At 36.2% G+C, this 17,922-nt stretch overlaps 1 protein-coding gene across 2 annotated transcripts in view; it reads right to left on the bottom strand.

Moving 5' to 3' along the window:
* Positions 1–17,922, bottom strand: part of HACD2 (3-hydroxyacyl-CoA dehydratase 2) — an 86,877-nt gene that overhangs the window by 33,194 nt on the left and 35,761 nt on the right. For both annotated transcript variants that reach the window (XM_079766813.1, XM_079766814.1), the window contains one exon: positions 1,649–1,737. In XM_079766813.1, the coding sequence (XP_079622939.1) occupies positions 1,649–1,737 (89 nt within the window). The remainder of the gene's footprint in view (positions 1–1,648; positions 1,738–17,922) is intronic.

The raw sequence follows: 17,922 nt of genomic DNA, 5'->3' as shown, positions 1-17,922 counted from the left end.
GAGCCTCAGAGGGAAGGCAGGGGAGAGTGGATGGGAAGAGATTAATCAATGAACTTGTATGCATATATGCATAACCCGTGGACACGGACAATGGGGTGGTGAGGGCTTGGTCGGGGGAGGATGGGAGCGGGCTGGAAGAGGTTAATGGGGGAAAAAGGAGGTCCTATGGAATACTTCCAACAATAAAGATTAAAAAGAAAAAAAAAGAACTGAGTCTTCTAGGAATAAACTGTTGTACTTCTTAAAAAAAAAAAAAAAAGAATACATTCTCCCTGCATAGAAAGTTTAGACATCTTCAAAGAATGAGAGAACTTAAAAATAAAAGCTTGGGCATCTACAAATTCCATATGAATTTTACAAAAATAATAACAGCTTAATCAACTCTGGTTAAAAACTCATTAGCTATGTGCATTTTTCTGTTATTTATCTATACCATATGCCAATAAAAATTTTTAAAAATTCAGTTGAAATACAAATGAAACTGTCAAAATAAATCCCCCCAAACAAAATGTTTTGACAGAAATTTTGGAAGAATAGAGGGCAAAGAAAACATTGAAATAATGCTAATGGATAAGAGTGCATTTCATGAGCCCCCAAAGAGTCCAATAATGTTGGTGATAGGTTTTGGAGACTGAAAAACTAAAACATGAATCCTCATGGTAGCTACAGGTACTTTACCTCAAGGTGACATTACCAAGAAAGAAATGACTTTTAAAAAGCAAAAAACATACAGGAAAACAACCTCCTTCCCCAATACCAGAAAATGAAAACTTACTTGTGAATTCACACTTATGGTAATGAGGGTTTTCTTCCCCAGTTCTTACAAGGACTATCCCTGAGCCTGGGCCTGGGCCTGCCTGGGTACCTCCAACCCAGGCCCCCAGCAAAGAGCATTCACCTCCCAGGTCCACTAGACTCAGCACATTTGTGTATTTCATTAATCCTGGTAGCCTGGCTGGAAACAAGTTTGTTTCTCCTGGTCCTATAAAGATCAGACTGTTCTGTACAGAGAACACTTTGAAGGTTGCCAGAGGGGAGGGTTTTGGAGGGATGGGTGAAAAAGATGAAGGGATAAAGTACAAACTGGTAGTTACAGAATAGTCACAGAGATGTAAAATAAAGAACAGCATATGAAATAATATTGTAATAACTATGTATGGTGTCAGATGGGTACTTGATTTATCGGGGTGACCACTATGCTGTACACCTGAAACTAATATAATATTAATTGAAAAATTATTTTAAAAAAAGAAAAGATTGGACTGTTCTGGGAATGAATTAACATCCTCTACTCCCACAACAGTCCTACTATAAGGATGCAGTTGTCTAGATTTCAGTGTGCTCGATACAAGCAAGATACCAGAAGAATATAACCGATTTGCAGACTACATGTACACCTCCAAATCTCCATGGGATCAAAGACTGCAGGACTTTATCATTTAATCAGTCTTTTCTTTAACAACATTGCATATTTGGGGTACATTTCTCACTAATAACACTATTCCTACAGTGAATATGAATTTTATCTGGGCTACACTGATGTGAAATAGGATTCCATCTTTAAATATAACATATATGAGAGAAAGAAAAACTGACTGGCATTTGTTAGTGCTGATATTATTTTATTTCAGTCTATATGAACACTTACCTCTTTGACACTGTGTGTTACTGCCCATATTAGAAAAACTCTTGACATCACTTGGAAAGAAGTCAGGACAACAGAGGATGGAACAATTCCTGAAAGAAATTTTAGAATGGATGAATACATTAGGTTTATTTACTAAGTTTCAACATGAAATAAATTTTCTAAATAAATTCTCTAAAACATTATAATTTTAATGTTTGGACACAAAACCATCTTCAAACTGAAACTTATCTTTATTGCTATATAGACTGTTTTTCAATGTAGTAAATATTAAAAATTTTTTCCTCCCTGAAAACAACAATATGGTTACCGTAATCACAATAGCAAACCATGGAATCTAGGTATCCTTCTTAAGCCTGACCAAGTGAAATATTTTTTACACTTACCATATAGGTACATAAAATAAAACCATTGCTTAACCTTTAAAAACAGACACTGAAAGTTCATTAATAACATGGGTTTTAAAAATGAATAGGCACTTATAGAAGGAAAATCAACCTGCATATTTGGGGTATATTTCCCACTAATAGCCCTATTCCTGCAGTGAATATGAATTTTAGTGGTAAATATACCCCAATATGTATTTGTATCTAATGAATCTTGGAAGCTCCTAACTATCAGACTTGTTATACTATCTAATGGTTATGTTGGTATCTTTTATAATTCACTTGAAGATTTTGCCAACAAGCATAGCAAAATCAAAGTTTATTATCTTTACAAACCATTTCTTCTCACCTTGTTTATTACAGTAAGCATGGGTACAATTATCCTCCCAATGTCCTCAAGTTAGAACACTGGAATCAGATTTAATTATTTTATGTACGCCTCAAGTTCTGCTAAGTTTGCATTTCTTTGGCCTCTCCCTTCAATTTCTATAACCACAATCTCTATCTAGAGACCAGCTACCACCATTGTATAAAATTCTTGCCTCCTTTAGGTCATCTTAAACCCAGCAATAAGCCATATCTACAAACATCATTTTCTCTTGTAACTTTACACTGGCAAGGGACTGCTACTAAAATAAAATCTAAAATCAGAATTATGGGTATACAATCCAACAGCCCCCCACTATTACTCTGGCTTTACTGTTGCAGCAACTAGACTTATCAACTTCTTAGATCTATTGAGTTGCATGTGGGCCACTCCACACCTGCTGGGAACCTCTCACCATAGTCCCAGATCCTTCTTCCACTTTAAAACTAACCTCATCTTCAACACATTTACTGGGCTATCTCAGACCAATATCCAAACCCTCTAAAATGCACTCAGACTTCTGGACATTTATATAGTTGGACAAACTATAATTTACCAAAAGACCATGTACAAATCAGATAGAAATATAACTTACTGCCTCTATAGGTTTGGCTATGAAAGGAAATCACTTTGTATCTCCTTAAGAAAAAGAGATGCTGCAAACTGTTAGAATGAGTTTCTGAAAGAGGATTTGCATTGCCCTGCTCAGTTGTTTAGAGCATTGTCCCGATAAGCCAAGGTTGCGGGTTTGATCACCGATCAGGGCACATAAAGAAGCAACCAATAAATGCATAAATAAGTGGAACAACAAAGTGATGTTTTTTTCTCTCTCTCTTCCTCTCTCTCTTTAAAGTCAATCTATCAATAGAAAAATATATTTTTAAAAAAGAGGATTTGGGCTTCAAGAGGGATGGTTTGGTTCCCCAAAGCAAAACAAGTAACATGGACATGTCAAGAAGTGCTTAGCAAATAAAAATGCTTAATAAATCTTTGTAAAATGAATGAAAGAAATATATTAATGTATGGACATACAGGTCAATGGAATAAAGTTGGGAGTCCAGAATTATGGTTACATGATTTTCAACGTAAGTGCTAAGACAATTCAATGGGGAAAAAAATGTTGTTTTTTTCCCAACAAATGATGCTGGGACAATTGGATAGCCCCATGCAAAAGAATGGATGGAGTTAGATCACCTCCTTACACCATATATAAAAATTAACTCAAAATCGATCGAAGTTCTAAATAGAAGAGTTATAACTATAAAACTGTTGGGAAAAAAGACAGATGTAAATCTTTGTGCCCTTGGATTAAGCAATAGTTTATTAGGTATGAGAGACATAAAAGGCACAAGAAAATATAAATAAATTGGACTTCATCAAAATTAAACTCAAGTGCTTTAAAGGACATCATGAGAGTGAAGAGACAACCTACAGATAGGAGAAGATATCTGCAAAGGAAGAACTTATATCCAAAATATATAAAGAATTCTTACAAGTTAATGATAAAAAGACAAATAACCTAATTTAAAATGAGGGCAAAGGATTTGAATAGAGATTTATCCAAAGAATGTACATGGCCATTAGTCATCAGGGAAATGCAAATGAAAACCATAATGACCTATCTTTCACATCCACTAGGATGGCTATGATAAAAAAGACAGATAATAACATGCAAAAGAATGGGGTTAGAACACTTCCTTACACCATATATAAATATTGAGGACATTTTGATATTGGAACCTTCATTCGCTGCTGATGGGGTTATAAAAGAGTGCAGCCAGTCTGGAAAACAGTCTGGCAGTGCCTCAAAGTGTTAAATACAGAATTACCACATGACCCAGCAATTCTACTTGTAGATGTATAAATATATATCCAAGAGAAATGAAAACATAAGTCACATAAAATTGGAAACAATCAAAATGTCCAACAGATGAATGAATAAATTAAATGTGGTATATCTATACAATAAAACATTAGAAATAAAGTAAATAAAAATACATAAGTAAAAAGAAATGAAGTACTGACATATACTACTCTATTGATGAACCTTGAAAACATTATGCTGAAAGAAGCCAGTGACAAAAGACCATATGTTGCATGATTCAATTTATATTAAAGTCCAGAATAGGCAAACTATAGGCATTGAAAGTAGATTACCAGGTCTGGGAGGTTAGGAGGGAATGGGACTGACTGCCAATGGACACAGGGTTTCTTATAATAGAGGCAAAGCCTTGGTAATAACTGAATGTTTGGGATTTTAGAGACCCTTTAGCTTCTGCACAGCAAAAAAAAAAAAAAGGCAAATGGCAAGATTTCATTTTTACTGATGAGTACCACATCTTCTTTATCCATTCATCTATTGATGGGACACCAACGTTGCTCCCATATTTTGGCGATTGTAAAAAATACTACAACAAAAATAGGGGTACATATAAAGGGTTGGACAAAAGTAAGTATACAGTTTTGAGTATGCAAAATACAGAATTCATTCTTGTATTATTTATTAATTATTGCATTATTTTCCATACAAACAATGTAAACCTACTTTTGTCCCTCCCTGTATTTTTCTGAGTTAATGGTGTGTGTGTGCGTGTTTTAAAATAAATAGCCAGAAGTGGAATTGCTGGGTCAAATGGTAGTTTTATTTTTAACTAGAAGCCCGGTGCACGAAATTCGTGCACGGCGGGGGGTTGTCCCTCAGCCCAGCCTGTACCCTCTCCAATCTGGGACTCCTGGAGGGATGTCCGACTGCCCGTTTAGGCCCAATCCTGGTGGGATTGGGCCTAAACGGGCAGTCGGACATCCCTCTCACAATCCAAGACTGCTGGCTCCCAACTGCTTGCCTGCCTGCCTTCCTGATTGCCCCTAAACGCTTCTGCCTGCCAGCCTGATCACCCCCTAACCACTCCGCTGCCAGCCTGGTTGATGCTTAACTGCTCCCCTGCCAGCCTGTTTGCCCCCAACTTCCCTCCTCTGCTGGCCTGGTCACCCCTAACTGCCCTCTCCTGCAGGGTTGATCACCTCCAACTGCCCTCCCTTGCAGGCCGGGTGCCTCCTAACTGCCCTCTCCTGCTGGCCATCTTGTGTCCACAGGAGGGCAGGATCTTTGACCACATGGGGGCAGCTATATTGTGTGTTGCAGTGATGATCAATCTGTATATTACTCTTTTATTAGATAGGATAGAGGCCTGGTGCACGGGTGGGGGCCAACTGGTTTGCCCTGAAGGGTGTCCCGGATCAGGGTGGGGTTCCCTTGGGGCGTGGGGCGGCCTGAGCGAGGGGCTATGAAAGAAGTCAGACTGTGGTGGTTTGCAGGCCGGCCACGCCCCCTGGCGACCCAAGTGGAGGCCCTGGTATCTGGAATTTATTTTCCTTCTACAATTGAAACTTTGTAGCCTGGAGCGGAGCCAAGCCTGCTGCTCCCTCCGGGGCGGCAGCCATTTTCTGTGGCAGTTAATTCACCTTCTACAATTGAAACTTTGTAGCTTTAAGCGGGTGGGCCCTGCCAGGGTGTGCAGAAAGCTTTGCTTCCCCTGTTGCCGCTGGCAACCCTGGCCTGCTCTCTCAAGCTCCATTCTGCCGCCATTTGTTTCAATTTGTTTACCTTCTATAACTGAAACTTTGTAGCTTGAGTGGAGGCTTAGGCCTGCAACGGCTATGGAAAGCTTGGCTTGCTCTGTTACCTGGGAAACCTTGCTCTCTGTGGCTGTAGCCATCTTGGATTGGGGTTAATTTGCATACTCGACCTGATTGGCTGGTGGGCGTGGCTTGGCTGGTGGGCGTGGCTTATGTAGCGGAGTGATGGTTAATTTGCATATTACCATTTTATTAGAGAGGATTTTTAAGGGAATTTCTATACTGTTTTCCATAGTGCCTGCACCAATTTACAATACCACCAACAGTGCTGAAGGGTTCTCTTTCCTCTACATCCTAGACAACACTTGTTATTTGTTGACTTTTGGATAACAACCATCTGAGCGGTATGAAATGGTATTTCATTGTAGTTTTGATTTGCATCTCTCTGATGATTAGTGATGCTGAGTATCTTTTCACATGCCTGTTGGCCATTTGCATGTCCTCCTTGGAGAAATGTCGATTCATGTCCTCTCCTTATTTTTACTGGTAAATGTTTTTTGATGTTGAGTTGTATGAGTTCCTTATATATTTTGAATATTAACCCATTGTGGAATATATCATTTGTGACTATCTCCCATTCAGTAAGTTGTCTTTTTGTTGTGTTGATGGTTTCCTTCACTGTGCAGAAGCTTTTTAGTTTGATGTAGTCCATTTGTTTATTTTTGCTCTTGTTTTATTTGCCAGAGAAGACATATCCAAAAAGATACTACTAAGACTGAGGTCAAACCCCGCTGGTGTGACTCAGTGGCTGAGTATCAACCTATGAACCAGGAAATCATGGTTCAATTCCTGGTGAGGGCACATGCCTGGGTTTCAGGCTTGATCAATGATTCTCTGTCATCATTGATGTTTCTATCTCTCTTTCCCTTCCTCTCTGAAATAAATAAAAATATTTTTTAAAAGACTGAGGTCAAAAAAGTTTACTATCTATATTTTCTTCAATGAATTTTATGGTTTTAGGTCTTACATTTAAGTCTTTAATCCATTTTTAGTCTATTTTTTGTATATGGTATGAGTTGTCCAGTTTAAATTTTTTTGGCATGTATTTGTTCAGTTTTTCCAACACCACTTATTGAAGAGACTATCATTTCTCCATTGTGTATTATTGCTTCCTTTGTCATAAATTAATTGACCATATAAGTGAGAGTTTATTTCTGGGCTCTCTATTTTGTTCTATTGATCTATGTATCTGGTTTTGTGCCAGTACCATATTGTTTTAATCATAGGTTTGTTATATAGCTTGAAATCAGGAAGCATGATACATTCAACTTTGTTCTTTCTCAAGATTGCTATAGCTATTCAGGGTCCTTTGTGGTTCCATATAATTTTTAGGATTTTTTTGTTCTAGTTCTGAGAAGAATCCAATTGGTATTTTGATGGGGATTGCATTGAATATGTAGATTGCTTTGGATAGCATGGACATTTTAATGACATTAATCCTTAAGTATATATTTAAATACAGTTTAACTTATATCATTTATACTCTCTATATTTTGTTTTTCTCAATTAAATTTTAAGAAAATTTTTATCTTAAAACACATTCTTGCCCTAGCTGGGATGGCTTAGTTGGTTGGAGTGTCCTCCCATATACCAAAAGGTTGCAGGTACAATTCCAGTCAGGTCACATAACTAGGTTGCAGGTTTTTTGTTGTTGCTAATTACTTAAATTGATTGGTTGGCGACCGCTGCTCCAAAGGTTTCCTTAAACCAGCGGTCGCCAACCTTTGGGACCTCACAGACCACCAGTGGTCCGTGGAACACCGGTTGGCAACCGCTGGTTTACAGACAACAAAAAGGGGATTCTGCAATTTATCAGCAAGATGAAAATTCACTCAAAAAAGATTTACTAGTAGGCCTCTATTATTCATTAATTTGATTTAAAAATATTTAATTCAAAAAATATTTTTGGAGTACCTACTACAAGCCATACCAGGTATTGTTCTTCATTTTGGGGATACAACAGTGAAGGAGACAGTGTCCCTGCCCTCAGGAACTTATACTCTTAGGTTACAACTGATTTGCTCTGGGATAGCTCTTAGTTTTAGGACTTTTCCCTCAAGATGGTGCAAGGCTTCTAAACATTTGTAAACAGGAAATGGCATGATTACCTATTGGTTTTAGAAAGCTATCTCTGTCAACAGTGTAAATCTTCGGCAATGCAAGATTATAACTTGAGAAGTAATTATGGGAATTTATGTTGAAAGGGCAATGAACTTTTGAAGCAAAACATTAGCAGATAAAATAAACACAGGCGCGCGCGTGTGTGTGCATGCGTGCGTGTGTGTGTGTGTGTGTGTGTGTAGCAAAAACTGTATAAAGTGGATCTGGCAATTGATTTCTTATTTCCCCAGAACCAGGGTGGTCCCCAAGCAGCTGAGCCCAGCAAAGCTGGGCAGCACTGAAAATCCTCCCTACCCGATGCAGCCCTTAGATGGGCCAGGAGAGTGGGGTTGGGAGATTGGCTACATATGACTAAGACCAGGTTGAAAGTTAGGTACAGGAAAGGCAACAAGGTTGGGAGCAAGAGTAGGAAGTGTCCACAACCAGCGAAGGAGCTCCAACCATCAAACAATACATGGGTAATGGAGACCAAACCAAAACAAGGCAGGAGACACAAAGTTGGTGCCAGAAATTAAACTAAATGATGGCAAGTGAAATCAGAATCTCCCTATCCAAATACCAGATCCACTGAAATAAAAGTAACAAAATTAAATAACAACAAAAATCATCAGCAGCAACCAAAAAGAAATGGGGTACAACTTTATGCCGTATATTTTTAAATGTGCTAACCACGAAAGGAAAGATTGGACACTTCTTACTCTACCCGCAACCCTAAAAGTGAATCAATAAAATTCTGAGAATTTTCACTAGTAGGACCACATTTGGAGAGAAATATTAATTTCTGACTGGAGTGTGACAAACATGCCTGGAAAGTGATGGGGATGTAGGAAAAGTGACTAAGCAGGTGCCACCTCATCAACACCAAGTTTTTCAGGCCCCACACTGCAGGACTGGTACAAAGTTCCCTATGGGAATACTTTCTATAGGGTTGAGGAATCCAGGATGGAGGAATTAAATCTCAGAAGAGAAGGAAGAGCTCACATTTTTAAATAAGTAATTCATACACATTGTTCAAAATTTAAAAAGTGTTAAAAGATATACAGAGAAAAGTCTCCCTCCCACTCCCATCTTACTACCTCCCCTTTCCCACATATAACCAATTATTAATTCCTTCTTTCACTCCAGGTTTATATTTTAGCTATATAATAGCAATTATGCAAGTGAATGTATAAAGGTATATTTATTCACATTTGCCCCAATTTTTACACAATAGTAACATTTTATACACACTGTTGTTCTATTACTTGCTTTTCTTCCCTAAAAAATATCCTGAATATCTCTTTATATATCAATACATATATACGTTGTTTTAATTACTGAAGCTTTATGTTTTAGTATCTATGCATTCTTCCAAGCCCTAACCTCAGTGTATAGAATATATAAAAAGGAAAACTCCAATCCTTAAACTCTAGCTCACAGAGGAAAACAATTAAATGTTAAACACTGTGAAAATGCAGTAAGGGAGAATCCAGTAACATTTATATCAGAGCAAATAATATGATTGGACAGGGATGCTTACACTTTAGGAAGATGAAAAGGAATGGCAACCATACAAACATAATGCAAGAAAAAAAATAAAGCATGCATTGCATCTAGGGGAAAGTAAAAAATATATACATATTTTTTGGGGGAGGAGTCAAATATTAAAGCAACTGGAAGGAAGATAGTAATTATGGAAAACAAAGACAGTCCAACACAGTGATAATTATTATCCCTAAAGTAGAGAACCCAATACATGGAACAGTAAATGTATTCAAGGATATAATCCAAGAAATGAAAAAAAAAACTCAATTTGTACTGAAAAAATACACTGTGTTCCAGAAAACGACAAGTGATAGTGAATGTGTAAAACCGAGAAATTTCTGGTTACAAAAATATTTCATGGATCCAGACAAAAAAAGCAAGTTACCTACAAAGTGGTAAGAAAATCAGCCTGGCTTCAGACTTCTCCACAGCAACATCCAATGTCAGAAGACAATGAAGCAACACTACAAAGGTCGAAGGGAAAGAAAGTATGTTCAAGAATATTATACCCAGCCAAGATAGCATTCTAATGTAATGGCAAAAGGTAAACATCACTAAATAATGAAAGGGTTTGCCACATAATGCCAATGTGACTGACCTTCTTGAGAGATACATGCTGTCAGAAATTTAGTTAAACAAAAGATAAGTCAAAATAAAGAATTCGGGAATGGAGAAGTCATGATAAAAGGGCCCATAGTAGGCAATGAATCCATTCAAATATATCAATAAAACTTAATTACCAGTACACTAATTATGGTTTTAGAACATAGTGTAAGTGCTTATAAGCCACAATAATAAATAATATGTTTTTAAAAATGGGAGTCAGGGCCCTGGGTGGTGTGGCTCAGTTGATTGGAGCATTGTTCCGTACACCAAAAAGGTTGCAAGTTTGATTCCCGCTTGGAGCACATACCCAGGTTGAGGGTTTGATCCTGTTGGGGCATATATGAGAGGGCACGTATGTTTCTCTCTTACACTGATGTTTCTCTCTCCCCTTCTCTCGCTCTAAAAAATCAATAAACATGTGCTCAGGTTGGGGGGATTAAAAAAAAAGGGGGAGTTGAGGAAGAGATATAAGAAGTGACAATACCAATTTCCTTAATAGAATTAAGAGATATTGCCTAAAACTAAAATATAGCTAAACGTAATTCTAACCTAAATTTTTCATAATCACTTTGTTAAACTTTAGGGACCTTTTAGTATATAATATGTATCTCATGGTAAAAAAAAAAAAAAAAGTTATATAACTTATTTTTTATTAACTCAATGATTTTAATGAAAAATAGCATGTATAATATGAGCAATAGATCTTGATTCTTCCACCCATCTACTTTTTCTTCCTTATATTTATATATATGTGAAGTGAATGCTCTCTGGAATGATGTTTATCTAGCACTAATGAAAATTAGTTCTATTGGTAGAATTTGGAGCCATTTTAAAACATTACTGTTTACTTTTCCATGCTACTTGAACTCCTTATAAAAGCATGAATTATAACTTCAAAATTAATAAAATCATTATTCTTAAGAAGACATTAACTATTTGGCATCAGCAAAAATAAAATTCTGAAACTAAACTAATTCTAATTTTAAACAGAAATTTTCTTAAATATTTTCTCTTAGAGTACAAGCTTAAACGTAGGGAAACAGAAAGTATTTCTGGCCAAAATGAAGAGAAGGGTGGGACCATGGATGGGATTCAAGGGAAAAGATTACTTTTTTTTGGGGGGGGGGGGAGGTTTTAAAGGATAGACAGAGGGCAATTCTCTTTTCTTTTTTTCCAAACACAGAAAACTGGCCATACCTCTTGGGGTTGCAGCACCTGACACCCCCCCAACCAAGAAAACAATTTTTAATATATTTTACATAACCACACTTACTTTATTGCACTCTGACAAAAGAAATGTGTGTCCTATACTGAGAGCAATAGCAAAATTATGGCATTTATCTGATAAGCTCTGGATTTATTCGAGATTGGCATTTCTAAAAGATGTACTAAATTGTAAGAGGGCACTGCATTTTCTTTGTGCTAAAAGGATAGTGTTACTAAGTGCATTCATGCTTACTGTTTACTAAATTGAAATGGATATTTTAGAAGATAAAGCCAAAGGATGGATGGAGATATATATATATATTGCATGTTCATTGATTTTTCCCTGAAAAAAATTTTTTGGGAGAAATCCATTTTTACACTTAAACATAAAAAGGGGGAGACTTCAAACGTGTTTCGCATTTATGGCAGGCTATCTTGCTTTTACTCTCAAACCCCTGGGTGTGGAACTATACTCCTCTTAGACATTAGGAAAACTTGAGAAAAGCTGAAAAAACAGTAAGATATATATTAAAAATATAAAATAGGAAGTTGGGCATAGGGAAAATAAAGGTAGAAAAATATCTTAAAACCATGGGAGAAATTAATACCTAAATAGGTGAGAGAAGGCCTGTGTACTTGTTTGGGGCAGACTACAAACTTGGCTCTGAGCTCCTTTACAACCAATATAAGGAAAGAAAACAATTCAGTTGTGTAATTCAGTATACATGAAATAGAACCAGGCGCTCTATATATGAAATGACTCTGACTATAGGAGTAGTTTCTGGTTTACTGGATGTTCTTAATACAGTTTTCTGGGGTTTTTGTTATCACAGTTGTTTTACTGTTTCCTCTCTGTTTCAGATGGCCAGGTCAGCTTGCCCTTCTTCCACTTAATTGAAGTTCTTACATGTGAAAAGTAACAATAAATTGATTTCAATGGAGGCCCACAAGCCTCTGAATGAAATGAGTTTTTTGAGGGCTTTATCAAATATTCAGAGGCTTTTATTTCAGAGGCTTTTAATTTGTTTGTTTACTTTTGGGGCCTCCACTCTTTAAGAATAAAGTTACTGAAAGTCTAATCTCTGAATGAGAGCAAAATATAGGCATGAAAAAAATTATGGATTTCCAACCTTTCAGAAGATAACATAAAAGGTTGTCACATTTTGAAAAAAAAATATTATAAACTATTCTCTAAAGATGACATATGAGTTAATTATAAGTCATGGAAACTCACTCAAACCTGCATATTGTAGTTAGCATTCCAATAGCTAATTTGCCAACCGATTATTTTTCTTGGTCATAGAACTCCAAGCGTTAGACCAGACTGCTTATAGCAGCCTTGAAATGATGTTCAATATATATTTTACCAGTAAGACTACATCATAAGTTTTTCTTAAAAAGAAAAAAAAAAAAGAATTTAGTAAAACAGCGGGCCAAATAAAATTGATAGTTGAACTCATCTTTATAGCCACATTTTGCTAACTTAGGTTAGCAATCCCTAAGTACTCTGGATATTGGACAACAAAAAAACATTTTACTAGTATTTCTACTTTAAAACTTTATTAAATTTTGTCTCAATATGCTTCTGAAAATTCATATATGTAAAGCTTTTTCAAAAGGCTGAACCCAGTCCAATGGTCACTTGAAATAATACAAGATGTAATGACAAGGTTGAGAGAATAGTCATTCCCTTATGACTTGAAAAAACCAATAATCACAGGATTTCACTTAAGCAAACCAAAAAGCATACTTTTACCAAACCATGTTCTTTCTCATAGAGCTTTGAGAAAGCTCTACCAAACCATGTGGATAGGTAAGGAAAACTGAAGAAGATGAAGTTTAACTTTACTAGAAGGTTGTTAAAGGTTTCCATGAGCAAGATTCTAATCTAAAATAGCAAGGAACCACAAGGGTTACTTAAATCTGATGATCTTCAGCTAAGAAAATCTTGGCTGTCAGAGCTAGAAAGGAGCTAATAGTTCAAGTTCAACCCAGTACCTGATAGATGAGGAAAGTGAGGCCCAGAGAGGTAAAGTGACGTGCCAAGGTTACACAGATAGTTGAATAAAACAGATTAATATTTATGATTAAAATTTGGTGGTAACTCTCAAAGAAGGTTAATTATTGGTCAATATATAACTAGAACAGAATTAAAATATATAAAACCAATATGACAAAGGTTAACATTCAAAGTATATAAAGAACAAAATCACTTTTGTCTTTAAAAAAATCAAGACCCTGCCCAGCCAGTATGGCTCAGTGGTTGAATGTCGACCTATGAACCTGGAGGTCACAGTTCAATTCCCAGTAGCCACTCTGATTATAACAAAGTAAAGACTGTATATGCAAAGTAAAAACTGTATATGCAGGCCTGGAAAGAAACACAGAAAAACAAAATTGTTGACTAGAATTGCAGAATTTAAGGGCATTTTTTCCTTTTAATTAAATGAATTCCATTGTTATATTGATAATGTTATTTGTACAATAAATAATGTTAAAGTGGAAATTAATGGAAAACAGTATTTTTCACTTTTTTCTGTTACCCAAACTTATAGAAATGCCTAGCTACTTAATCCTTGAGCTAGTAATCAAGGCACCAAGAACCATTTGGGGGCAACTTGACTCTTATTGTAGGCAAGAGATCTAAGAAGGATAAAAGAAAGGTCTATCGAGGGCTGCCAATACTATACAATAGATGTTAAAAATGCAATGACTGCCCCGTTCTATTTTCCCATCCCTGCACTAATGCGGGGGTGGAGGCGGTGGTGGCATTCACTGAGTAGGAGGCCAGCAGAACATGGAAAGAGCCTGTTGACAGCGATAAAAGACACACACTGAAAACACTGCTTGCAGGAGGAGTGAAGCTTGTCAAAGTATTGCAGAGGCTGGGAAAGTGAAGAAAAGAGAAAGAGCAATTATAACCTGTACCTAACAATTCCTCAGCTAAATTTAACTAGCGAGGTGGAATATATCTGTAGCTTGAAAATGATAGGCAAGTGAATGCTCAGGTACAAAAAGAACCAAACCTACACAGAATTTTAAGTGGTCATTGTAAAAAAAATTCTATTTTCATATCAATCATCTGCTATTATTCTGATATTTCAATTGTGAGACCCCAAAATAAATAAATGGCCTTAAGGAGGAATAAGGAAATCCTAGGCTCAGAGCAAAAGCTTTTTTCTTATTACAAGATAAATCCAAATCAGTAAGAATTTATTAATGCCAAACTTTTCCAGAAACATGACTTTAAAATTTTTCAGTTATGAATAATGAGCATTAAACAATAACCTTTATTTACCTTTTGAAGGCTGAAATGGAGTTACTTATCCAAAATTTCCCACATTTTTATGTCAAGCAATATCTCAGTTCATACTTATTCACACTGAATTATGTTCACAAATAATTCCAAAATCTATTATCTAAATCCTAAAATACAAGTACTTTGTATGCATAGAAATGTATATCTAAGGTGGTAATAATAATTATTTCTGGTTAATTAGATTACTTCATTCTTTTTCTTTCAGTATTAATTTTTTTTTAACAATGTGTTACTTTTTACATAAAAATAAGGTTACTTTAGAAAATAATGCCTTTTCATTTAAAAAAAAACACTCACCATAACTTTATTTAATATTATAAATTCTGTTAAAAATAAAATGAATACAACTTCAATTAATGTGTAACTGTTTTCACACACAATGGATTTACAATCATTTTAGCAAAAATAAAATCACATATAATAAAAAAGCTGCATTGAAAACTTATGAGAAGTTTTTTTTAAGAGTTTACTTATTCAAGTACAGCTTTTGTAAGAGTTTATTTATTCAAATACCTCTATTCTAATGAAGACTTTGCTGACAGGAGAAGATCATGTAGAAGGTCATTATTGAGATTTATATGACCATGTATATTACCTATGGATAAACCAATAGATGGTTTTGCTGCTCAAATCTAACTTGAAAAATATAAAGCAGCTTGATTATTCACATCAAGTACTATAATATCACTATCTTCTTTTTCCAAGTGGATGTACTCATGGATTGCTCAATAGGCTGAGACTTCAGCAACCATTCAAATCTTTTGTGCAGCAATACTATTTGTTTATTCACTGAGCATTCTCCCTCTCTTTTATTTTTTACATATTGATTTTAGAGAGGATGGAAGAGAGAAACATTGATGTAAAAGAGAAACATCAATTGGCCACCTCCTGCGTGCCCCCCCCCCCACCCCCCGCCGGGGGCCGAAGCCTGGGTATGTACCCAGACTGGGAATCAAAGAGAAACCCTTCGGTGCACCAGACGATACTCCAACCAACTGAGCCACACCAGCCAGAGCCATTCTCTCTCTTAGATTCCTTGCTTACAGAACACATCTTATTTGTGGTATGGTATACCCCAATAAAACACTAGCTTCTTTGGAATCCCTTATAATTAGAGGAAGCCATGTGGCACAGTTCTGATCAATGAAAAAAACGAAGTGAGAGTTTATGGAAAGCCTTCCTATGCAGCCACTTTCCACCTGGAATGTGACATGATACCACACAACTCATCATAGCCATCTTGTAACTACGGGATCACATGCACCAACACAGAAGTCACACACTAGTGATGGTAGAGCAGAAAGACAGACTTCTTATATGGGGAAAGGAAACCCCTATTTGGTTAAAGCACAGTAGTCAGAATACTGACATGTACATTGTAATCCTACTTACACACTCTTTCTTTTACAGTTGAGAAAATGAACCCAAAATCTGAAGGGAATTTGGATGACCTAAGAAGAACAAAGTATATCAGAATGCAGAACTAGGTAACACATTTTATTTTTAAAATGTTTTTATTGATTTTTAGAGAGAGAGGAAGGGAAAGGGAGAGAGAAATAGAAACATTAATGATGAGAGAGAATCACTGATCAATTGACTCCTGCACACTCCCCACTGGGGATAGGGGATTGAGCCCCAAACCCGGGGCATGTGCCCTGACCAGGAATCGAATCTGCGACCTCTTGGTTCCTGGGTTGACGCTCAACCGCTGAGCCACACCAGCCAGGCTAGGCAACACTTTTTAAAAGAAGCTATTTCAATTATACTTGGCAGCCACAAAGACTAATGGCATAAAGAAAGAAAGAATATGGTGGAAAATTGTTGTAACAATTCCTTTGGTTCACAATTTTTTGAATCACCTATGAAACACAGTTCATATTTCTAAAAAAAAATCACTAGTACATTATGTCCAAAAACAAACAAACAAAAAATCTGCTGTCTGCTTTCTTTTGCAAGTCTGACATGTGGTATTCATGGATATATTTTAAAAACTTTTTTTTTTTTTTTTGGAGCTAAGAATGTAACAATCAATGCCAGGTCAAGATCTATCAGATATAAATGCAGTATTTACTAAGGTATTTAACTATCATAATAGTTGCTTGCCTTTTTTATTTTTAAAATATATTTTTATTGATTTCAGAGAGGAAGGGAAAGGGAGAGAGAGATAGAAACATCAATGATGAGAGAATCATCGATTAGCTGCTTCCTGCACAGCCCCCATTGGGAATCAAGCCATAACCTGAGACTGTGCCCTGACCAGGAATTGAACCGTTACCTCCTGGTTCATGGGTCAATGCTCAACCACTGAGCCACAATGGCCAGGTTGGGTAGTTTTTAATGTATCAATAGATTATCATAGAATCTTTCACCAGAACCATATTGTTAATATATAATTATATTTAGGAAAGCTATAAATTGTGTAATTACTTAATATTTTGAGTGTCTATTCATTCTCTGGAAGTAATAACCAGTTTTATCACTGCAGAAGGGCAAACAATATACCCTTTATGGCCCTTCAAAAAAAATAATAAAGTGAGCTAATTATAGTTTAAGATTCTACCCTACATACTTTATTGAAAATTAAACATGTATTAGACATATATATGTACAAAATTATTCCTGACTTAAATTGTCACATACCCTTTGGTTTTTCTCTTTTCTTATAGGTCAATAAAGAAACAATATATTTCAGCTCTAAAATCTATCTTTAAGAACAAGTTGTCTATTTAACTCCTGACAGTCTATTCAAGGTACTGATCTGCCATTATTTATAGATCCTTGATTCCTTTCTGAGCAGCTGTCATTAACTGAACAACTTAGGAGTTCAAAACACTCTTTATTCAACTCAACTGCCTCCTGGAATTATTAGTCATGCTTCTCAAGGCTACAACTGTGATAAAAAGTAAAGATGAACCAAATCTCTGGAAGGCTGTGAAAAAGAGCCACCATTGAACACATGAACTGATGCTGATTGACGTTCCTTTAAAGCCCTTACTCCTGATCATTCAGGCCCCTTTTATCAGGTTTGAGGCTTTCTGGGGGTGTTTCCTACACCAAGTTGTAACTGTTTGTGGCTTTCAAGGCACTCCAGAACTGTCCTTTGGGAACCCAT

This window comes from Cnephaeus nilssonii (assembly GCF_951640355.1).
Source record: "Cnephaeus nilssonii genome assembly, chromosome: 3".
In the NCBI taxonomy this organism is placed as follows: Eukaryota; Metazoa; Chordata; class Mammalia; order Chiroptera; family Vespertilionidae; genus Cnephaeus; species Cnephaeus nilssonii.
This window is presented reverse-complemented; position numbering and strand designations above follow the sequence as displayed.